General features: G+C 39.2%; 1 protein-coding gene across 18 annotated transcripts in view; it reads left to right on the forward strand.

The window, feature by feature from the left end:
* Positions 1-25,873, forward strand: part of Dlg2 (discs large MAGUK scaffold protein 2) — a 1,953,494-nt gene that overhangs the window by 1,621,675 nt on the left and 305,946 nt on the right. For all 18 annotated transcript variants that reach the window (XM_031387347.1, XM_031387348.1, XM_031387349.1 and 15 more), the window contains one exon: positions 24,613-24,715. In XM_031387347.1, coding sequence (XP_031243207.1) covers positions 24,613-24,715 — 103 coding nt within the window. The remainder of the gene's footprint in view (positions 1-24,612; positions 24,716-25,873) is intronic.

A 25,873-nucleotide genomic window follows, 5' to 3' on the forward strand; every position in this document is an offset into this window, starting at 1 on the left:
GCCCTCTGTTAGAGAAGGGGGCTTCTGCAGGAATAATTATTTTTTTAAAGCATAGAAAACTTGGATAGCATACAAAATAAATGAGAAAAGCCTTAGAAGGGCAGAAGCCTAGGCAGATGCTGCACAACCGATCCAGGTGATAAAATTATTCATGGGCAGGAAATTCTGTCTGCATTGTTTCCATGGAAACTCCCATCAGGAGGCTCATGCTCTGAAATTATCATGTCAAAAACTAATTTGCAATCAAAACAATCATGGGCTGAAGCCTGCCTAACCTGAAATTCCTGGTGCTTAGTGAATATTTTAATTAAATTATAAACCATACCAGGGAGAGAGGAATAAAAATTATGTTTGAAGCATGGCTTGATTAAAATTTGTGATGACACTTTAATTGTAAAGATCAAATTGCAGGTAGAGAAATAAAGACAAAGAATAAGTTTTCTGGAAACCAGTATCTGAGATGATCCACTGGAGGGCTAGTTATTGAAGTCAGAAACATCAAGAGTTCAAGGAAGAGAGGTTTACTTGATATGGAAGAAGTTCAGTAAAACAGACCCTTGGGTAGGATTCAGATACTGGGAGAAATGACTGCCTTCTTCTTCCTTGTGTCTCCAGGGTTTGCGGGGAGGTTGGTTGTTTATTTCGTTATTTTTCTGAGTTGGGAGGACTTTTACGTGACTTTTTTTCTCTGCAAACTAAGTTGCTTAAGATGCAGGGTTGCTTTAAAAGACCCCCAGAACTGGGGAGATCCTTACTCAAGTCTAGGGATGACATGACCTCCCAATGACTCACGAGAGACCGAACTTGCTGCAATCACATGAGGTTTATTGGGGATACCGGTACCAGGGTCGATCTTGTGACCTTGCAGGCCAGAGGAGTTCGACCCCAGGGTTGATCTTGTGACCATGCTGGCCAGCGGAGTTCAATGCTGAACACAAGAAGTGTGGGGTATTTAAAAGGGAAACCCACAAGCTGGGGGCGGGGAAAGGGTTACCAAGGAAACATGACAAAAACAGTGGAAAATTTCAGAGGGACCCAACCCAAGGTATTCAGTTAGGGAGGGGAACATATTCCTTCTAGGAATGTAATCTTCATGTATCGGTCGGCAGGGTGGAGAGTCTCATAAACCAGTAGACCTTCATTCCTAGTTCTGCCCTCATTGCAGATCAGCCAGGAGGGGCAGGTATCGGGAACCAGAGCCCTGAGGCTCTGAGTTCCTGGAACTGGCTATTTTATATTTCTGGCTTGTTATATCTCTACTAGTACATTACTTTTCGTTAACATGCTTTTTCCCAAATTTCTAAGTCTCCCAGTCTTTCAGCTTGTGTCTTGCTAATCACTGCATCCTAGGGCCTAATACCAGACACACAGACGTGAGTAAAGGGTAACATAGTTGGTGCAAATAGCAGCTCAAGGAGCCTTTCCTCAGGAGTTTCCTTGTGAAATCTTCCACCAAAACATTTAGGTTTTTCTTCAATCATCTGAGTCATTTAAGATGCACCCTACCGCCACTGTGCTCAGGTATGGCTGTGGAAAGGGAGTTGATTGGGCTGAAAACCCTATAGTATTAATAGCTGAATTGTGGCTTCCTGGATTGTGCCCCAGGCATCACATTTTTCAGGAATGGCGGCTGTGATTTGAGGGGAGGAGGGGTGACAAGACCTCCTTGCATATCAGTGAAGCTGTTAGAAAGGAACCGTTGGCTCCACAGCATTTTCTGCTTCAGGTGAACCTATTTCCAGAGATTCCTTCTAATAAGAATCTTTCAAGGATTATGTCCTGAGTCTTGAAACTTAATGCTAGTCACTCCCAGGCAGCTAGTAAAGCCTGGACTATTCTGTCTGAACTGGGACTAAACTGTTACCTGTGGGACAACTTCTGTCTCCCTGAACCATAGCTGGCCTGTTACCTGGGAGATGACTCTGCTAATATGCACCATGCGATAACAATGAACACCTATCTGTTCCAAGTAGTACTTTGTGATTCACCAAGCCATGTTTCCATTTGTGTTCTCAAGTCAACCTGAGACAGTCAGGGAAAACACTATTATCACAACCTTACACAAAGGGCACAAGCTTGGGAAGAGTAAGTCATACTTACAACATAATAGGAGCAACCAAAGACGTACACGTTGAATTGTTCTTCTCTTAGATATTTTTCCAGTTATTTTCATAAGCTAGCATAGGAACCACGCACTCCAGTGAAATGAAATAAACAGACGGCAACTGGGATTGTTCCTTGAATATCCACACGATGGCAGCAAAAGATTTTGCACAGAGCTGTGTGAAGGAGGCTTTGTATTTGAATGATGGTAGTCATGCTATCAACGTTCATTGTTACCACAATAGATTTAAAATATATAATTCAGTGCAAAAAGGAACAATCAAAAAATAAAAGTAGAATTAGTTGGTTTGTTTCTTTAGTTTTAATTATGAGAGTCTGCCTTCAAAGACGAAACCAAAACCCATAATCCTCCTGCCTCTACAGCCTTGTGCTGCCATGCTCAATGGCCATCTCATTTTGAAACAAAGCACTGAAGATGAGACAGGAAAGCTGAAACTGGTGGTTTCTTGAGAAACCTCAAAAGAAATCCTTCTTGAATGTGTGTTCTATATTTCCCTTATCTGAAGGAGAGAAAGCCAGGAGTCAGTGAGAAATCAATCTTCCATGTCATTTAATTTCTTTTTATTTCTTGTTCCATATCTTCCCTAGAGATAGAACTTCTTGATGGATCAATGATACTGTGTAACAGATTATAGACATCGTTATTGCCTTTATCTCTCAGGTCTCAGGGGCCAAATGAAGTACACTAAGCATTGTATAGCTATTCTATTCTCCTACATCCAACTGTGCTAGAGCCCAGGAAGGGGAGTCCTTTCTTCCTTTTGTCTCCTGTTCTGTGCTGAGCAGGGGTTACCTTCACCTATAGAGATCCTGTTCTGTGCTGAGCAGGGGTTACCTTCACCTATGAGATCCTGTTCTGTGCTGAGCAGGGGTTACCTTCACCTATGAGATCCTGTTCTGTGCTGAGCAGGGGTTACCTTCACCTATAGAAATCCTGTTCTGTCTGAGCAGGGGTTACCTTCACCTATAGAGATCTTGATTATAAGTGTAAATAGGTATGAGGCAGTTGTGGCTGGAGTGGAGACTAGGAAATCTTTCCAACTTATCATAAATTTGATTCTGTGTCACTGAGCACCAACCTTTTGTAAACCGACAGTACTTAGGCATTATTACAAAAGCTATAAACAAACAAACAAACAAAGCATGAAGTTGAGTGATGGCGCCTCAGTTTTGAAGTTCCTCGAACAGTTTCTCATACTGTCCATACTTCTCTTTCCTCTTTTCCTGAGTTTTAAATATTCTTTCCATCATTACACTGACGAGCATTGCTTATGAAACAGCCAGCTCGTATGTTTGGCCACTTGGAATGAAAATATTTTCACCTTGGGTAGCTTGTGATATTTTTTTTCTTCCTCCTAGGAAAAGTCTAAAACAAACTCTTAAGATAGCATAATTTCAGTTCCCTAACTACTATCCATCAGAACTTCTTTTGACAAATATATTCTACTCTATCTTTTTTTTTTTTTTTACTTACTCATCTGCTATCTCCATCTACAAAAACCTGGGTAGGGCCTTCTAAGTTACAGTGCTCTGTGTCATGTAGTGATCACTGACCCATATTCTCAAGATGCTCTCTGAGTTCTTTGAGAAGTAAAGAGTTATTTCATACATGATTAAGCCATAAGGAAAATACAGAGAGGTAAAGGATTTCTACAAACTTCACAGGAAAACCTAAACAGGATCCATGCTCTCCTTGCTCCCCACCATAACTCTGAAGGGAGACACTTTTCATTGGGTCTAAACAGAAAGCCATGAGGTCCTATGCAGATGTACAAAGTAGAGCACATTCAAGATATGGGAGCAGTGTGAGCCAACAGACATGAGATACAGAAGATTAATCAAGAGTCTTGAGTGCCAGGCTGAGAAACTGAGGCGCTAAACCAGACAAGGGTAGGAAACGCAAATGGAGTCCACATGTAACTCAGTGCAAACACAAACTCCTGACCCTTTCACAGTTGTGCCAAGTGAAAGGTTATCATCCGTGGAGCCAGCCCAGCTCCTCTGTGCTAGGAATATGTGTGTGAGGGAAAACTGAGTGATAAAAGGATGTACTAAATATGTCGAAGTCATGATTTTCTGCTAAAACAAGCTTGATATTGGATTTCTTTTCAACTAATAAAGTATTTAAAGCAAGTTAAAAACTGAAGGCATATGCCTGTGCTTTTTCAGAGGTTGTGGTTAGAATATAATCATCAAAATAAAGCCTAATGTCTTAGTGTAACTTTCTCGTAACACATCCAGCCTTTTCCATAAACACCTTTTCTTTCTTCATCACCTGACATATTTAACCTTTCACACTTTGTCTAAAAGATTCTCCCTATCCCCAGTTCTTCCTCCAGAATAGATGTCTTCCATTCATCCTTCAGCCTTTAGATGGCTCCATACTGGATATCTCCTCTCCCTATTTCTACACAGTCATTTCAACACACACAGAAACTCCTCCAGCTTAGTTAGCTCCCTTAAATCTATGCCCTGCCCATTCTCTCTACACTTAGCATATTAATGTGTAAAGTCACGCTTTACATATGTAGTGAGACTATGGTGTACATATCACTGATTTTCTAAGTGTTGCCAACTGACAACAATGTGTGTATCCAAGCCAAATTGAGGAATATCTAGAATTGTGTCTAATATCTGTAGCCTTATAATAGCAGTCACTAGAGGGCAACATACTCAAACTCTGAACATCCTTTGGGGTGGAGAGAGAAGAGGAAAATGTTTTCCCCTCTTTTCTGATTAAAATGTGTATGGATAATCTTATGTTTGTAGTAGTTATAGGACCTGTGGGCTGTAGTTTCCATGATTATGGGTTTAACAGTTGTAATTACCTTTCTACTATGAAATTAAAACCCAGATTAACTGTGATAATCACATCTCCAAGCACAGCAAATATTATCTCACACGAGCCTCCTACCACAGCACAGTGGAATACATTCTTTTCCCATTTTCTAATAAAATCATTCAGGTTTGACGGCATTAAATGAATATGAGGCTGTACAGAATTAAAGTATATATAAGGACTCACCAAGTACTTAGTTATATTAGGTATTTCACAGCACCTGCCCAACCAGATAGATGGAAAGAAGAGGCTATTTTGGTGACCACAAGATGCCATCTGGTGATGCTGTCTCAAGGGTCTATCTCAGTCCTGTCGGCAGGCAGGTGGCCCTAAAACATCCTCTGTTCTCTGTGCCAGCTACACCATGCCTAGGTTTTACGGACCATTTTAGTTGCTATATTTTTACAGAGGGATCAAGAAGGCAGAGACTATGTACCATGAACAGGAAGTGTTAGAATATATTACAGGGTGAAAGAGAATTGAGATCCCCTAAAGATGAAGGACTTAAAGAAGGCTAAAGAAAAATGGAGTATGAATCAATCACAGTGAGATAGAATTATACCTGTAATCCCCATGCTTTGGAAGGTGAGACAGGAGGATTGGCACCAGTTTTAAGTCAGTCTGGACTCTGGTGTGTTTCAAATGATGGGTTTCAAGTCATGTGTTTTGAATAATGAAGAACAGAACAATAATTAGATGACATGAGGTCCAAGTTTGCTGCCTGCGATGTAAGAGTAAATCTGACTTGGCAGAAGCTGAACTAATAATTCCAGAAATCAGAGCATTCAAGTACTGAAGAGGACGTGTGTCTGTAAAACTTGAACTTCAGGATTCACAAAGAGCTGGCCAAACCGTTTTTTTTTTTTTTAATGCCTCTGTCTAAGTAAACATCACTGGTGCCCCCTAGTGGCCCCTATGAGGCCTGCATATGCCAGGTAAAGCCTTGCATGCTACTCACAGAAGCAGACAAGGTAGAAGCATTATAAATCTAAATGGCTTCGCCCTTCAAACTCCAGAAAGGTTGGCCTGTAGCTCACCTGCCTTGTCCTCATCATACCTCCTAATGGAGCAGCCAGCAAATGGGATGCAGAAATGCTGTTCATTATCTTCAGCTTAGGAGCTGTGGGAATTGTTTCCTCTGTCCAAGGTGCTTTGTGTCCATACAGAAGTGTGGGGACAGTGAGAATGTGTATTCCTCACGGGGCAGCTAAGTCTTCACCTCTGTTTTCACTCTGATGACAGTCAAGTATGAACTTGCTGAGAAATTGGCTGTGTGGGATGTCACCCAGCACACTCAGGTCTTCATTATAGGAACTGGATGGTGTGACAATCACCACCTGTAGGGCTGCTGGGAGAAAGGACCAAGACAGCGCCTACTGTGTTTAGTAAGGTTCATTTGACACCGGGAAGGATTTGGTCTTTGTTGGCCATTATTTTGGTTGTTGACACATTTGTCAGGCCTTGCTTTGAAAGGAATGGTAGCTCATCTGCACTGGCACTAAAGTACAATCACAAGCAAAGGGGCACTGATAAGCAAGAAGCTGTGGATCAGGTTTCTATCACGGAACACCAACGATCTTCAACTCATCACTTGGACTCCGGATCCGGACCTAGGCTAGTGATGACTTCTTGTTGCTGCTCACTCCACTAAGCATAATATACACCACAGAATCTCATTTACCATGTTGTAGTTGCTCATGTAAAAGCCAACAGACAATCCACAGTGGTTCAGAGAACTTATCACAAAGTATTCCTGCCTTTTGGTCTCTATGCTAGCTAACTAGAATTTTTTTTTTTTTAATTTTCAAATTTGAATCAGAGCAGAATTTGAACCCAGCTTCTCTACTAACTAGATGCGGGACCTTTGAATGTGTCTTTTCTCTATCTCCTCATTTATAAAATAAAGTCAGTGACTTGGCTCAACAATCCTTGTAGGCTTTAATTGTACTATGGCATGTACAATTTCTGTCATAGTTACCAATATCAAGTGATCTTTAGCAAAAACACTAGATGGCCCAAAGTTAATGGCCCCACAAGCTGAGCTGGTCTCAGCTCTAAGAGCAAATGTCTCCAGTTTCAAAGTGAGTGCTTCATCTGAGCCTGGTGACATAGTCTCAGTCCTGCCATAAAATCTGACCTCCAGTGCATTTTCTCACTTTAGTTCTACCTGGGAAGCACCCAGGGATCTAACATTCTCAATGCTCTTTCTGCCCTCTCTCAGTGAAGTAAGATTAAGTTGATCACAATGGGCTTAAGGTAAGCAATCTCAATGTCCTGTATCAGCATTTAAACAGTACTAGGTCTTAAGCCCAAGGCTAAATAAGTTCATCTTAATTAACTCCTGGGATGCTACAATTCTCAGTAACTTACAGGAACACAGTGCTCCATAGCATTTCAAAAGTTGTCTCTAATGGAAGACCTTGGATTCTTACTAATCCTCATATATGATACAGCACCTGGCAAATTGTAAGCAATCAGTAAATGTGAATTTAAATGCTTTGGAGGTCTTATCTCATGTTTAGATACACTGTTTGTGTGTGTGTGCATGTTGAGATAAAAGTATGTGTATGTGTGTGTATATTAAACATATATACACATATATATAAACATGTGAGCATATATATGTATGTAGACCAGAGAACGACCTTGGATATCATTCTTCTGAAGCTGTCTATCTTGCCTTATGAGTCAGACAGCTTATCTCATCGGCATGGGCTAATTCAGCAAGGCTGGAGGCAGCAAAATCCTCAGTTGTAGGGGCTGGGGTGAGGTTTCTATTGTTTCGAAGAGACACCATAACCACAGCAACTCTGAGAGAAGAAAACATTTAATTGGGGCTTGTTTGCAGTTCAGAGGTTTAATCCACTGTCATTATGGCAGGAAGCATGGTGGCATGCAAGCAGACATGGCACTGGTGAAGTAGCTTAGCGTTCTACATCTGGATCAGCAGGCAGCAGGAAGAAAGAATGAGACACTTCATGGCTTAAGCATCTGAAACCTCAAAGCCTACCACCAGTGACACTTCCCCCATCAAGGCCACACCTCCTGATAGTGCCAATCCCTGTGAGTGTATGGGGTCATTTTCATTCAAACCACCAAAGAGGATGAGAGGTTGCATACTGGCCTTTCCACTCAGACTCTTAGCATTGAATCCAGGTCTCCTCGTTTGCATAGCAAGCATGTCACTGACTGAGCCATCTCCCCAGCCTGCTCATAGACACTTCTCGGCCCGCACAACCCCTAAAGACAAAGACAAAGCACTGTACTGAAGGGATTTGGTAGAAACTGAAGCACAGCACTTTTCCTCAGTTGAAAACAAAGCTTTAAAAAATAGTTTGTCTAGAAAATGTCATAGGGCCACCAAGATGGCTCAAAAGGTTCAGATGCTTGTGACAAGTAAAGCCAACAGGATTCCAGGACCCACATGGTAGACAGAGAGAACAACTCCCACAAGTTGTCCTCTGACCATCACATGGGCATGACCACACAAATAAACACACATAATCCATACACATGAAATAAATGTAAAATATAAATACACAATAAATAAATAAATAAATAAATAAATAAGAAAATGTTCTGTACTGCAAAGAACCATAAAAGTAAAATCTGAATTGGACTTTCTAAAACAAGGAGATCATGCAGCGTGTGGCAGTTGACAAAGACAAGGCAAGGGTTCCTAGACACATAGACAATACCATACCAAGTGATGTGCTGGCACACATCTATACCCTCCCATGAGAGAGGCTGAATAGAAGGGCTTTTGAGCTTAGTGTGACTACAGAGCAGAATTCTACTTCAAAACAAAATAAGACAGGAACAGAGAGTCTGACAAAAGATAAAGCAAGAAGCAGAGATTGCAGCTGATATGATGGAAATCTTGAGCTATGCATACATTCTAAAATCCAAAGGAAAGATGGTACCAGGCAAAAGATAAAAGGTAGGTGGGAAGGAAAACATGGAGACTAGAACCTTTAGCTTATAATGATGATGTTAAGGTACAGGCTGAACATTCAATCCATTCTTTGATATGCAGCAAGGTTCTACATTAGACAGCAATGGATTTAAAAGTGTCCAAAAGCAGTCTTAGGGGCTAGAAATTCTGGAAGTGCTTTCTCCAAAGTCCTAGACAGAAAGAAAAACACACACACACACACACACAAACTTAAGGCATGTCCTTGACTTAAAGGCATACAGCACTATATATAAACATGTCTGTGTGAGATAGCATTTTGTAACTCTAGTTCGGATAGTTTTGCTATTTCAATATGGAAAAATAAGTTCCTCTGGCTTGTCTCTATTTGAAAGCTAGCTTGACATTTTAGTTCTCTTGATGAATTAGAAGAATTTTTATGAACCTTTCACATTATGTTTGACCTTCAAGTGGATAATGCAACTTAAAAAAAATTTCTATGGTAAACACAGTCAGCTGCAGTCTGCCCTCTTGACAGAGTAGGACAAGTCAGCTAGGGAGGAACAGAGAAAAAGGTGGAGACAGATTAGTCCAAGGTCATGAGGAGAAGGTCAGGAGCACAAGTAGGAGAGTGGAATCAATTGAAACAGCTGCAGAGAAAAGGCGAGGCAAAGGGAGTGAATGTGGTCCCTCCAGGATGCACTGATCAGGAGAGGGTTACAGAGATGAGACCCTGAGTGTACGACAAAGAGGTATCCAGAATGGGGAAGAAAGAAAAACTGTGCCCAAGAATGAAGGGACTCCCACTTTGCAGAATAGAATGTATGGTGGCTTTTCAAGGTGCCATGTGTTTGCAAAAGAGAAATCACTAAGCTGCATTTAATTGCTCAGAGTCATATTTTGGGTCCTGAGAAATTCCCAGAGACAGTAACAGCAAGAGTTAGTTATTTTATTCTCTGGCTGACAAATGTGGTAGATGAAGCTTTAGAGTTGCATGTCCCTGTTTCCTACAGCCTCCCATGGTGTAAGGACCACTCCCTGCAGTGGTCCTTATTGACTTCATGCTGGTAAGTCTGATCTCACTGATGTGACAGAATCTGCTGAGCCCGTGCAGCCAGCCTTTTTCAAAACTGACCATTGTAACCTATGGTTTAAGGAGGGAGATGGACCAGGAGGTGCAAACTTGGTCACAGGGTTATTAAGATGATGCTAAGATACACTGGGCAGTTGTGCTTTCTGTGATGACCAAAGCTGCCAAATGGCCCCTTTTACTGAACCACTGCCTCTGAGGGAAGACAGTCCTCCAGTCAGGACTCCCACATGCCTGAAGGGACTTTTCTGTAGACAGAAAAGTATTAACCCTCAGTGAAGACCTAGACTAGCAAGAGCTGGAATTGCTATTCTTAACAACCTTTCTTGATGTACCGAAGGATCCTTGAGCCCTATGCGTGGAGTAGGGAGTTAGTTCAATGTTGGGTTGGTGTCTGTTTGAGACAGGGTGCTACCTGCAAACCCGAGGCAGAAAGCATCAGGTACAATGCAAGGAAAGGGCAGAGTAGTAGGGAAACCAACAGCTTGTCTGTCACACAGTCAGAAGCCCACATCCTCACTGTTAGGTTGGAAATGTGCTGATCACTCTGTGCCTCACTTCCTTCATCTTAAAAGTTGCCTTTAGTCTAGGTTTTGGAGGAACTAGCAATACAAAGCATAACAAATACCTTCTTAGTTCACCTATGCTGACTTGACTAGTGCTGTCTTTATGAAACCTTCCATGTTTAACTCTGGTCTTAGGCCATTTTTTTACTTTTTAATTTATTTATTTATTGACTTTACATCCTGATAACAGCCCCCTCCTCCAAGTGTCTCTTCACACACCTCCTTCCCCATAAGCCCCCTTCTCCTCTAAGAAGGGGGCAGCCCTCCTGAGTATCATTCCATCCCAGCACATCAATTCACTACAAGACTAGGCACATCCTCTCTCACTGAGGCCAGACAAAATAACCCAGTTACAGGAATAGGATACTCAAACAGGCAACAGATTTAGGGACAACCCCCTCTCCAGTTGTTGGGGGGGGACCCTCATAAATACCAAGCTACACATCCAGTACATATGTTCAAGGGCCTAGGTCCAGCCCATGTATGCTCTTTGGATGGTGATTCAGTCTCTGGAAGCTCTCAAGGATCTAGGACAGTTGGCTCTGTTGGTCTTCCTGTGGAGTTCCTACACCCTTTAGGTCCCTCAATCCTTTCCCCAATTTTTCCACAAGACTGCCTGAGCTTTGTCAAATGTTTGGCTGTGCATCTGTGCATCATTATAAGCCATCTTTAAAAAGTTATCTATTGTCTGGTGGTAGTAGCATGAGCTCTTAATCCTAGCACTCAGAGGGCAGAGGCAGGCAGATCTCTGATTTCTAGGCCATCCTGATCTATAGAGCTAGTTCCAGAACAGCCAGGTTTACACAAAGAAACACATCTTAGAAAACAAAACAAACAAACAAACAAAAACAAACAAAACCTAAAAAACAAAGAAATCCAATTAACCAAACAAACCAAAACACAAAATATAAAGCATCTTTCTGGAGTCTAGATGCATTCCTTCCATATCACGTCTCTCCTTTCCTACTCTCTCTTTCCTACTCACTCATTATTTACTGGAGGTTTTCTTTGTTCTACAAACTGAGCCATTGAAATGAACATGATTTCCTGATGCTGTTTTGTGGTTAAAGGGGTATGGCCTTTTGGTTCTATCCACGTCCAGAGCTCCAGCAACTAGCCATGGAAACTCAAACTTAGCTAGGGAGTAGTGCTCTGGAGGGAGCTGCCTTCTGTTTGCTAAATTCAAAGGGCTGGAAAGGAGGGAATTTGTTAGTAATTAGAAAAGATTTAAATGACTGGAGAAAAAAAAAAAACCTTTCCCGCCTATGTAAATGGAAAATTTTCTGATGCTTACAATACCCACTTGGGACTTCTGAAATACTGAGCAGAGCCAAGGCTGATTTATGAACTCTTGATAAACATTTGAGAGAGTGGAGGAAGAGATAGAGGATACGGCTTCCAGAGAAGGCTTCCTGGGGGTAATCATTGCTCCTCTTCTGAATTTCTTTTTGCCTTCCCCAGAGTTTTGAAATGTTTCTATAGCTTCCTCTAAATCTTCTAGTGCTCATAAGTCTTTTATAAAATCACTGATTCTTTTAAGGCTGCTTATTGGGTTGTTCATCTAACACTTCCCAAAGGATGACATATTCAATATGGCAGCTCTGACAGGAAGTTCAGTCCACCCCCCCCGGGGTAAAATCAGTTGTCTTCTCTGTAGATTCCTGGATATCTCTCCTATAAATACTCCTCACCTCACTTTCTTTTCTGACTTGTTTTCTTTACATTAGCTGGCCACAAAGTCACTGGCAATGTAGTTTATAATGCTTCTTCAAATGAAGTAAACGTCAATGGTTCTTCAGACTTCTTAGAGTCAGGGAAGACACTGATTAGGCTCAAATAAGTCTACTGACTCTCAATAATAATTTATAATGACCATAATTTGTGAACCCTTCTGGGAATATAAGAAACATAAAGCAATCTAAGTAGCTTCTCTCATGGGGATTACAGTCAAATGCTGCTGATATTTATAAGGAAGATAACAAATAGATAAAGGAATCAGATCATAGAATAAGGTATGTAGTATAGTCTCATTTTAAGCAGTAATTATATCTGGAGGTAAATAGTGTAGTTTTTAATGATTGTTTAGTCATTTGCTTGCATATAAAGTCATATAAAACACAGGACTGTAGAAGGGGTATGTGTGCATGTGTGTAAGTATGTGACAGAGAGGTGTATAGAGAAGAATTATATGTTCAATTATTTATGAAATGTTACCTGAAGGCTAGGAACGAAAGATGCCTATAATTTCGAGTATTATTATTAATATTATTAATTGTCTTCGGTGCTAAAAACATAATAAGCCACTAAAGGAAAAGAAAGCTTTGTGTGATGCTGTTAGCTTACCAGTCTACTGACCACGTAAATAACACTTGACCATCAGCAAAATAGCAGAGCTGGAAATGTATAACTTAACCTTGACATGAGAGAGAATGAAGGCGTCAAGGAACTTCAGGAAATGAGAAGAAGAACAAGGACCAGGAATATAGACACAGGGAGTAAAGCCAGGATAGGGATGGGTGCAAAGCTAGTGGCTGCAAAAAAGGTTTGCTTAGGAGATGGAGGTGTGTTATGTAGAGCACTAAATACTAGAATTCCCATCTGGACTGTGTTACAAATATGGTGAATGATACTGACAAACTATTTCATTCTCTGGGCCTGAGTCAGTGTAACTATGATATGGGAGGATTAGATAAGACCAGCTTTAATACTGCTCATGTCAAAGAACACTATGATCTGAAAAGAGTCGAGAGCTGTAAGCAAACACCTTATTATAGAAAGCCTGAAATAAAAGCATAAGAAATCTGCACAAAGAGCTGAAGAGATGACTCAGTAGTAAAGAACATTTACTGCTCTTGCAAAGGAACGGGGTCCTTTACCTAGCACCCACATGGAGGCTCACAACTACCTGTAACTCCACATCCAGGAAATCTATACCCTCTGGTGGTCTCTGACTGTTTTTGAATGCATATGGTGCACATAAACTCACACAGACACATATCTATACACATAAAAATGATATACACATCCATACAGATAGACATAAACTGGAGCCAGAGAAATGTTTCAGCCATTAAAGAACAGTTGTTGCTCTGGCAAGGAGCTGGGTGGGGTTCAGTTCCCTGTACTCACACAGTGGCTCACAATGTCTACAACTCCAGTTCCAGGGAATCCAATTCATTCTTCTGGCTTCTGCAGTCATTGCACATGTGTGACTCACAGATGCAAAATACCTATAAACATAAAATAAAATAATAAAATCAAATAAAAATAAAATCTTCAAAATAATAGCTCCTTTTTGGATTTTATTTATTTTATGTATGTGAGTACACTGTAGCACCAGAAGAGGGAATCAGATCCCATTACAGATGGTTGTGAGCCACCATGAGGTTGCTGGGAATTGAACTCAGGACCTCTGGAAGTGCTCTCAACCCAAAATAATACTTTTCAAAAGAAAAGATATTTGCATATAACCTACAAATAGAACCATAGAAGAGAACCATCTGCCTCATGTATAATGTGAACACTCACATTTGGAGAAAAGTAGACTGGCTAGGATATACTAAGTGCCTAACAACGGTGTAAGAACTTGAAACTGTAAAAAGAAGAGTGAGAGCAAGGAGAGATGGAGATTGGGGAGAAAGTTGGCAGATAATTAGAAGCATTGGAAAACAACATGGAGGGTCAAGAAATTTCAGCCTGTGAGGATAGAAAGGAAGAAGGTCTGCATGAGAGGATCAGCCAATTATCCCACAAGAAATAGAAAAGTACAGAATCACCATTTTCAGATCTCAATAAAATGTGTAGACAAGTATAATCAATAGATGTTACCAAAAGAAAAAAGAAGAAAGAAAGAAAAGTTTGGAGAGATGTTGAGGAAAAGGATCCTGTGACTTCAAAGAAATTACTCTTCAGATTTTCTACCAACAAAGAGAAAAGTTATCTTTCAAGTGCGGAGATGACTTGGTCCTTACACAAGTAACCAACCTAGAAAATACAAATAACGAGGCAGCCACACATGTAGCTGCTCCTGCTGCAATGTAGTAAGCCATATGCAACATTTCTCAGATTGTGCTAAAATTTCTGACTTAATTATGATCAGACAAATAAGTAGGCGCAAGTTGTGGGACAGTTCAAAACATGTGGCCTGATATCATTCTTTTAAAAGTTAATCCACTTTTTTTTAAAAAAAAAAGTTATTTCATGTTCTAGATTAATAATGACTAGCAACTCACAATAAAAACCAGATGCAATTCACACATAGTGATCAAATTCTGGATTTAAGAAAAAAAATCCAAGCCTGGAGGGATAGCTGGCTCAGTGTTTAAGAGCACTGGTTGTTCTTCGAGAGGACTCAGGTTCAGTTTTCAGAAACCCTCATGGCAGCTCACAACTGCCTCTCCCAGTTCTAAGAGACCAAATACCCTCACACAGACATATGTGTAACTAAAATACCAAGGCACATACAATAGAAATAAATAAATCATTAAATAAAATATCCTGAAAGATTCTTAAAGAAGACACCTAGGGAAATTTGAGTAAATACATTATATTATATAGCATAGAACTATTTTTAGTTTTGTTGGGTTCCTTTCATAGAAAATTGCATGAGGAGTATACAGAAAGCATCTTTATGCTGAGGAGAGACGCCTTGCTCACATATTCAAATTATTCAGAAAAGGTGATGACGGTGATGCCTCCACAACTCTCTCCCTGTTCTAACAGAAAGATAGGTAAGAATTAAGGAAAGAGTGAGAGGGAAAGAACAAATGTTGTAAAACTTTAAGAACTGTTGGGTCTTGATAGAAGTTCTGTGAGAATTTAGTACACCATTCACCAAGTTTTCTGCTATTTGAAATTGTAGAAAATCAATTGGAAAGGCAATCCACCATGATGGTATGGATCAATACTTGGGGCTTGTGTAGAAAAGTAGATAAGAACAAAATAAAAAGGCAGCTTCAAGGGAAAGTAGATTTATAAGTATCATTCCTCAACAGTAGTAGTAAATGCAGCCTGATTGTAAGCATTTGTATCCATTTAGATGAAATGATGTGATTAGGAAAACCTAATTAGTGGATTAATGAGCCCAATAGATGGTACTCAGGGATGAGTAGAAAGAACCCTTTTTGCTGCTTTCAAATCCATGTGTTATTTTGTACTTAATGTAGACAACTTAATTTAACAACGTTCATTTGGAATTGGAATATAATATGAAAATTATGCTGGGGGATTAAAGAAATACAAACTACACATGCAGTCATTAAAACTGTCTAATGCTATAATTTCTAATTTTGTTATGGTTAACTGTGGTGACTTAAAAATCATGCAGACCTTACTGTAGGCTTTAAAAAGAAACAAAAGCATTTCTACCCCACCCAGCCACAGGACTGCAGCCTCTTAAAGCATCTGTTAGTATTTGGTTATGTGATTTCTCATAACCACTTCTCTATAAGATCACATATCCTTACTATTGATTTTTATGAGAAAATTGAAATTATATATATAAATAGCCTTCTAAAACTTTCTTCTGGCTTAGCAATGTATCATGGACATTGTTCTATTTCAGAATCTTAGAGTATATGCTGTTGCTTTTAATGGATGTATATGCTTTGCTAAATACATATTTCCTAATCTGTTTATTCTTTTTTTATTAGATATTTTCTTTATTTACATGTAAATTTCTCCATTCTCAGTTTCCCCTCCAAAAAACAAAGAAACAAACAGAAACAACAAAAACAAACCCCTGTTGCCTCCCCCTTCCCCATGCCTGCCATCCCACCCTCTCCCACTTATTGGCCCTGGCATTCCCCTACACTGGGGCACAGAACTTTCACAGGGCCGAGGTCCTCTCCTCCTATTGATGATCAAATTGCAATCCTCTACTATACACATACTGCCAGAACAATCAGACCCCTCCATGTGCGGTCCTTGGTTGGTGGTTGAGACCCTGGGAGCTCTGAGAGTACTAGTTAGTTCATATTGTTGTTCGTCCTAAGGTGCTGCAAACCCCTCAGTTCCATTGGTCCTTTCTCTAACTCCTTCTCTAATCTGTTTATTCAATTCCCTGTTAATGGTCATTAACAGTAGATTAATTCAGTGAAAACCACATAGATACCAAAAGAGAATTTTGGAAGAAGAATAAAGCACTTCCTGGCAGTCTCCTTATTTTAAAATTAAACTGATAGGGCTGGAAGATGACTCAGAGGACAAAATTTTGGTCAAATTCAGAATCCACCAAATTTTTGTTCTTGAATTTTACTCTAATTGAGAAAATCAGTCTCAAAGAACACACTCGTTGCAGCCCAGCATGAAGTGTTTAGAAAGAGAGCAGAAGGCAATAGATACGGTGGATCTTATAGCAGAGAGTCTCACTCCTTGCCTGGCAGGTGTGAGGATTCTTGGCAGTAGTGTTTCCAAGGTTACTAGCCTATGCAGTTGTACCTTCATGGATACCACCAACACACCTACAGCCCTACACAGTTTACCCTTGTATTACACAGATGCTTCCATGAAACAAACAAACAAACAAATGATGGGCATGGCCTTGGAATGACAGCGGAGTTGTGAATTATTTTACAGACTACTCTTCTTATGTGTAGATATTCTTCCTCAAGTCTATGTGTTATGGGGAAATAATCTGGGACTGTTCTACTACATCATAACTGGTGAGTTTCCCCACCCCCAAAAAAACAGAAAGTTTGTCAACTAAAATAGTTCTGGCACAACATAGAGAAAATAAAGAGCTACATCACCAAGGGACAACCCACATCTGACTAATAATCTATCATCATAGAGCTTTGCAGAAGTGAAGATTCATAAGCTCTACCCCCAAAGGTTCTGTTTCCATGACTACAGTACTCCCCCCCAGGAAGACAAAGTCAACTAAAGGTCTCTTAACAATACCTGGTTTATTATAAGTAAATTGTAATTAATTGTCAAATAAAATTTGATGATTTAAATAAAATTATGTGATCTAATGGTTATAAACATTTACTAACTGAAGGGCTATTACCTAGTCTCTACATAATATTGTAACTATTAAGGGGATGGAGGTAAAGAGATGAAATTTTTACTCAAGGGAAGATTTTTTTGATGTGTAAGTGAGGTAAATTATCAAATAGGTCTGAATTCTGTAAATTAAAGCCCAGTCTTTCCAAGACAGCCAAAGAAGTTCGAGGAAGCATGTGCAAAAGGCCAGGAGTTTGGATTTATCCAAATCCAATGAACAAGAAGTCAATGAAAAGTTGGTAAGGGAAGGAAAGATATGGACTTTATATGAACTTTATGATGTCTGGCTGGTTAAAGGGAAATAATGTGAGCATGAGGCAGTCCCAGGCACAGGAGAAATTCATATGCTCCTGCGACATCCCAAGGACAACTGCTGGGCTGTCAGAGGTGGGGTGGATCATCAAGAGTAACAGGCTCTCTAGCCAGATGAAACAGAGCTGCTGATAGGAGCAGATGAGAGAGGAGACAGGAAGATTCTCTGCTGAGGAGCTCAAGCGGTGGATGTGGTATTGTTTTCTGTTGGAAGTAAGGGAAAAAACAATCAGATTCAAGAGAAAATTGCTTGATTTTGAGCACGAGTTCGAAGTCTTAAGTATCTAAATGAAAATATATAATGAAAATAGAGATTTCCAAGCCTCTACTTAAATTCATCAGCACTGGAGATAGTAACTAGATCATGGGTTTGTGCGGTAATTGACAAGGTCTCAGGTACCTTTTCTTTGTTTCCATTGAGATAGTTATTATTCCAAGTACATGGATCCTGAAAGTTCTTTCCTGGGCTTTATCTCATAGGTTGGATTTACGTAACTAGACTGATGCTATTATTTTCAGTTACAGACTGAAAAGTGATCAGCCCTCTACAGATGCCTTTGGCAAAGCTCAGACATTTTAAAATATTTTTTTTAATATAATCTTGCACCTTTTGCATCAGTGAGCCAAATTAAAAGGGAATGTTAATGTTGAACCTCTAAGACACGTAAATATCCAGTATCAATTTTTCATTTCCCCTGTGTTCCAGAATTCTAGTCCCGAGTTCTCAGGCAGCTACTGTCAGAAGTGTTATCGCTCTCCGCCAAGTGCCACTGCCTCCAGGAGGAACAGGAAACTTAATTAGAAATTTCTACTTCACATGCAATTTATAGTTCATTCACTTTGAAACTTGCTTTGGGGTGCTGTAAAAGTTTAAAGCTGAGTGAACCATTTTTCTCAAGTTGTCAACAAAGTGTATACTGAGGATAGAGTGTGATTGTTTATTACACACTGGAAGGGACCTTTGACATTTAGTATGAATCTCTCTTCCTCAATGAAGAAACTAAGGCACAGAGAGATGAGAGGATGCTCCCAGTGGAAAATAGGCTTACAGTGAGATACTACTTCAACTTGGGATGCCTAAATGTGCTTCCTTGTTCAGGATCTACCACTCTGGCACTTCTTCTAGTCTATTATCTGGCCCTTTATGGGAGTAATCTTATACTAGCCCAGGTCATCCTCTTGCTTCATGTGTGACTGGAGAGGAGCCAACAAGAAAGGGTAATTGTATGTCTTAATCACATGCCAGGCACTGCTCTCGGAGCCTTACAATATTAGCTCTTGTAACCTGATTATGCTCTGTGGAGTGGGTGATCTGAGTATTGCTACTTTGTACAGCAACCTCTTCTGCATGTGGCTCTCCTGTGCTTAGGTATGGCCCTGGGGATACAAAAACCCAAACAATTATCAACATTGTCCATTCCTCTAAACTCCTGGTATATATCTTACAAGATCCTGAAAAGCCATACATGTCCAATGGAGATAGCAAAATTAACATTTCCAAAATGAAATGCAGGATCCTTTCTCATCCAAACTGGCTTTCCATTTAGGTCTTTCTCTCTCTTTCTTGGTTCATGGCACCCTGTCAGGCTGAGTAACTAAAAGTTATGATACTTTTCCTACCTTCCATTTCTAATCTAATGGATTGTACACATATTGCTTGAACCCTGGATACATCTCAGAACACTTGAGGACAGCTGCATAAGCAGCCCCTGCCTCCTCTGTTTCTTCTCTCAAGTCTGTCTCCATCCCTTCCTCAATTCCATTTGGGTTTTCCTAATTCAAGCCTTCATCTTATAGCATTTGCAAGCTTACCATCATCTCCTGTCTGGTTATCTTATTTTTGATCACTTAGGTCTTGAATCCTGACTTCACCATTCCCAGGGTCATCCACCCCAAAACAGGGGAAATGTTCCAGTCTTTAGTAGAGCCCTGGGCACTTACTAGTAAAACTTCCCATGGCAGTCAAGATTCCACATGTTCCCTTACTTCCTCTATGGACTCTATGCTTGACACCCAGATGGCTCCAGATGACTCTAGATTATGGAATACCTATAATTTCTCTGCTTCATTCACTTAGTATATGTGAGTGATTTTATTATATTTGTTTGTTTATGTCTCACCTTCTTTAATACAAAACGAGAAGTGAGAAAACAGTTTAATAATTCCCAAACACATTTGAGGGCTTTTTTTAAATCATGGAAATCATTGAATTTACAACCCAGAGGCCCCAATGGATGGCAGGCCCCCCACACCATTATTTCCCAGTATCTCATTGATGGCCTGAGTAAGTCTGTGACAGAGTCATGCATGTCTGCTCATCTATTGCATCACTTCAAAACAGTGAAGTCATTTCTCCACTGTAGAGAAAAGACAAGAACCTTCTACGGTCTCTTAAAACGCTGGGACTGCATTTGTGCACCTTACTCTCCATGGTCTTTCTGAAAAACAAGGAAAGAGAGCGACTTTGGATTCCGCCCCAGTTTCTTCTCGGCTGCCTCACTCACATATTCTCCCCAGACCCCTAACTGTGGAATAATTTGCTGTAGATTCCTTTGTGCCTTTATCTGACTATTTTAATTGAAACCTGGCACCAGTTCTGTAAACTTTTCCCACTGGGCCACCCATTTGTATTTTTTCACAATTAATAATTCTGTTAAATCTGTGAATCGAAGCTACTGTCCTTTCAAGATAGTAGTATTCTACAAAAGTAATTCCTTGATTTTATTACTGCTGATAAAAGTTCAGTTTGGGGTCCTTCTGGGGAAACTGCAGTCTATCCATCCTCATCTGGATAACTTATTCTGGTATTTTCTCAGTAGTATTTCCTGCAGGAAATTACCACATGCCCCTAGTACCTTCTCTGTGTCCCAGAATACTATGACCTTGTCTTCCCCTCACATTTAAAATGGATGTTTACCTATCATTGTTCTTCAGGAAACATAAAATTGTTTGGCAAGAGCTGTCACTGGATTGAAGACCAGGGACATGAGTTCTTATGAGTTTGAATAGCCAAATCAAAGCTATAATCACATTACAGGAAAATACAGGAAACTTATTAAATCAGTTGGAATAAGGAATATAGTAGAAAAGGCTAAAGCTTTTTAAAAATGAAAGACAGTGATAAATGTGACTATACAAAACAGTTTACAATTCTCTATAATAAGAGATAGCATGATAATATAGAATATGATGTTCTATAATATAAAACATGTTTTTAAAGGGAAAATACTAATATTTTTTAAAAATACAGATAAAAAAGAACAAACTAAACAAAAAGTTAGCAAATATAGTGGATCATACATTTTATGTAAAATAAAATAAAATAGCCAGTTAGCATAAAAAGTACCTTTTAACTGAAGAAATTTAATTAAAAATGTAATTGTTTACTTATCAAAATAGAAAAAGTCAAATGTTGTGGTATATGCAAATAATTATTATAAAAAATGCAATCATGTTATTAGTAGAAATACTAATGAATGCCCCATTTTTAGAGGTACCTTGACAATGACTATCAAAATTACCTTTATTCAACTTACCATTAGTTTTTATTTATTACTGAATTGTTTATAATTGCAAAATGTTAAAGAACCAGAGTGTTTATTAACTGAACTAGTGACATAAAATGTTTTATGCTAAAGCGTAGGATCCTATGTACCATTAAGATCAATGAGATTGACTGTATGTAAAGTATCTAACTAAGAACATTCCATGAGATTGGCTGAAGTAACATATTCCTTTAGTCTAAGCACTTGGAAAGTGAATCAGGATGATTTCTGAGTTTGAGGCCAAACTGGACTATACAGTGAGTTCCAGGAACTATACGGAGAGAACCTGTCTCAAAATAATAACAACAGTTCAGAAAGCTTTTTGAGTAAAATGAAGGTATGAAACTATGTACATAATATACCCTCATTTATGCATTATTATTAAATATTATTATACTGTTATATTAAATAATAAATATTAAGTATTTATCATATATTTATATATTTATAAGCTGGTTTATATTCATGCCAAAGTACTGAGTAGTATATACAGGAAATCATCAAGATTATTACATTTTATGTTTATTTTTATTTATTTTTGTGTTTGTATGTGTGTACACATGTGCATTGGATTCCTTGGAGCTAGAGTTAGAGGTGATTGTGTGCCATCTGAATCTGGGAACCAAAGTTGGGTCCTTTTCAAGAGCAACGATCTTAACCATTGAGCCATCTCTCCAACCCCAAGATAGTTACTTCTGGATATAACAGTAGAAAAATATTTATTTTGTGTTTTTTATACTGATTTAATTTTTATATATGACATTATGTATCTGTATTACTTCCATTTTTATATCAACATTATCTGATAAATAAGATTATTGACTTTATGTTTTTCTTCAATCATTTAAATATGCTAAATAATAATAATAATAATATTTAATGGTATAATAACAAAATTTTAAAAATCATAAACGCTTTATTTTCCAAAGACCCTGCCAAGAGCATTCATCCTTTATGAAGACATTCATAAATGTACTAGAGAAAAGTGGAACTGATTTTAATTACACCAGTAAGAATCTCACTGAGCAACTCTAGAGCATTCACAACAAGGAACAGTCTTCCAATTAAAAATTCAAACAATGTGTGCTTATATGAAAGACGCCCAGGTTACATTGTTAAATGATAACCACAATTAGTTATATTTATATGTGGTATTTAATTCATTAGTTAAAAGACAAGTAATAAAATATTTATGTAACAAGAACAACAGAAATTTAGATGTAGCCACATGCTGTATGTAGGTGACTCCAAAGCAAAGAACAGTAAAGAGGCTACCTGTGGACATGCAAATTGAGAATCCACTTACATTTTTCTTCTATAATTTTTGGAAACATTTCTTTAGTAATGTACATTTTTCAATAAGAATTAATTGTTTTACAATAAAAGAAACTATTTAAAATTATTTGACATCTGATATTGTGCAGTTGAGCTTGCCATTGGCAAACATGCCATTGCTGACCCTTTTGGCTACCATAATCCTATTTCTGGCCCATTAGCATTCTTAGCCATGTTGAAAATGACTTATTCTTTATTCTCGAGGAGCTTTGGTATTGCTCAGATCAAGAAGAGAGGTTGTTAGTTTTCTTTTGCTGTGATAAAATCCCTCATCTTGAAGCAACTTATAGGGGGGTTAAAAAGTTTGTGTCAGCTTAAAACTCCAGAGCAAAAGTCCATAATGGCAGCAGAAACATGTCTGGTGACAGGAGCAGGAAGCTGAGAGATCACATCTCAACCACACACAGGAAGTAGAGAGAGCAAGTAGGGTGAGTCTATAAAGTCTCCAAGCCTGTCTGTAACGATGTATGTCTCTACTGATGTACTTCTTCCGGTGCCACCAGCTGGGAATCAAGAATGCAAGCCTGTGTATCTACCACCACAGGCATTTTAAACAATAATAGTCTAACTGTTCCTTCCTTCCGAAATGAGAGAACACAGCCTCAGAGAGAAGATATGACTGTCACTTATCTATCTAATGGTTGGCCTAGCACAGTGGACTTCCCCAAACTAGTGTACAGTCAGTGTTTGAAAAAGAAAGCTCACCAGAATAGAAAACCAGAGGAGAGGCAAAAGAAACTACAGATATCAATGAGGATACTTTAACGGAGTTATTCTGAGGGAGCAATGCCATCCACTTAAAGATTGCAGGATAGGGAAGCGAAGTAGTGAATAATCCATGCCTGCATTTAACTACTCAGAATTGTTGTTAAAGATTGCCAAGGCCAAAACAAGAGAATGTTTTGATATGCTGATCAACTTTGAAGTCTTCTCTTAGGCATAGCATCCTGCCCTGTGAACAAAGGGATGCAGGCAGGGTGAGGGTACCATCTGCATTTGGTTAGAATCTAGACTCAATATGTTCATTCCATCAGGAAAACTTCTTGTTCTCCTTTGACCCTCGCCCACTGCCGCTCCTCTCACCTAGACACAGAACCCTTGGCAATTATGTCCTGATGACTTATTGACACTGTTGACTGGAGAAAGACTTTGGCTTTTGCTTCTCATTGGACTTGACTTGCTGGTGATTTTCTTTCAGGCTGAGGTCAGGGCTGGTTTCATAGATGCTCTGCTTCTCTTCTAGTATATGGGCTCCAAAGTGGAAGTTAGTGACAGCAAAATAAACTCCAGGCACTCTTTTTTTTTTTTCATTTTGTCAGAATTCATTATGGAATTGTGCCTGAGAAGTGGGGCAGTTGGGTTTATTTTGGAACAGGGCTCAAGGCTGTCTCACCAAGCTCCATATGACAGGATTAGGCACTTACCCAGAGAGGAACCTGGCAGCTAGCCAGGCCCATTCCATACAGTCTCCCCAGAATGTCGTCTGAATATATGAATCTGTCGGCACATACTTGTCTGTTGGCATTACATGTGTCTCTCTCCATTATCATTTTCCCCTCTAGTTTTAAAGCCAGTCTGTGCTAGAAATCCAGGATACCCATGGGAACATAGCAGTACACACACTAAAACTCTTGTGGGCAGGGATAGACAAAATATTTCCAACCTAGCCAGGCTGTGCCACGAACACAAGATGAAATTTCATGGCCCTGCTTTCTAAAAGTAATCATGACTATGAAACTTGCTGAAATAAGAAACACCTGAATAAGAAATGAAGAATTTTTTGAGGAACATGGCATAATTTTAGGTAGCTTATTAATTTTGGAAAACATTTTTCTTCTTTCAGAATAAAGATACCGTGCCTAAAAGTCTGATTTGTCTTCTAGGTGAACGGCATTGATCTCCGAGGAGCATCCCATGAACAGGCAGCTGCAGCACTGAAGGGGGCTGGGCAGACCGTGACAATCATAGCACAATATCAACCTGAAGGTCAGTCCAAACTCATGCTTTGAATGTCTCAGAATGGCTCGCTGTGGATACATAGCTGCTTGTCAGTGTTAATCCTGATCAAGATCAGTAATGTTTTTATTAAACTACTTGTGATAGAAACTTAATAATTAATGTCCCCTAAACCCCACAAAAATTGTTGCCCCCAATCTTCCAGAGGAACATCAGACAGTTAGAAAAGCTCCTATGAACAGATGAACTCAAATACCGAAAGCCAGCACGAGCTTTATTCCATTTATGTTCTTATCTCATCACCAGTGGATACTGTAAAAGCAATTCAGACTTAGGAAGTAAGGAGGAGGAGAAATCTCTTCTTTAGAAATTGATGTGTTAAGCAGACTATTTTTCTCTCCTCAAGGCAATACCTTAATTCTGATTAATGTCTTTAGATATTCCACTCACTTGTCAACTACACAGTTCTCTGGAATTAATAACTATAAAAAAATCAGGCACTTGGTGAGATACTGTTGTTACAAGTTGGATTGGCCAACTGAATATTGGTAACATCCCAAATGAGGTTAATTCTTTATTTAAACATGTTTTTTTGATTAAAATGATTGTCAGTGATACAATTAGGATGTGAAGGTATGTGTATGTGTGCATATGTGTTTGTGTATGTGGACCTCTGTTAATGAAACATAAATACAACATGGTAATATTACATCTTATTCCATAAAAAGAAGAATATGACTTCCATCTTTAAGAAACGCAAGTGAATTGTTAGGAAAGGAGAGTATTTAACAACTGAAGATGAGATTACAAAGTGTTGTGAAGGAAAAGCTCCATGTGCCAGATGTAAAGAACTCCTTTGTCCTTTTCAAATGATTCCTCATTAATTTCATGTTACTGTGTGTCCTGTGGAAGGTCTTTGCCTGAGGCAGCCTATGTTTTATCATTACTGGTGGACAGCAAGAATAAATAAATCACCTTCTTTAATGTGTAACTTGGCATATTGGCTTTGTTTGTGCCTGACTTTAAGAATTTGCAAGCAAATTAAACAAAATTTTAATAAATGCATTTTGTGTCAGCCTGTGTCACAGATGCCCATAGAGCTGGTAAAGAAAGGATGAATAATGGTCAGGGATGAGACAGAAGATGAGGACATGCTTCCTAGATCCTTTTTGCTTCTTAAATATTGAT

This window comes from Mastomys coucha, unplaced genomic scaffold (genome assembly GCF_008632895.1).
Source record: "Mastomys coucha isolate ucsf_1 unplaced genomic scaffold, UCSF_Mcou_1 pScaffold21, whole genome shotgun sequence".
NCBI classification, from domain to species: domain Eukaryota; kingdom Metazoa; phylum Chordata; class Mammalia; order Rodentia; family Muridae; genus Mastomys; species Mastomys coucha.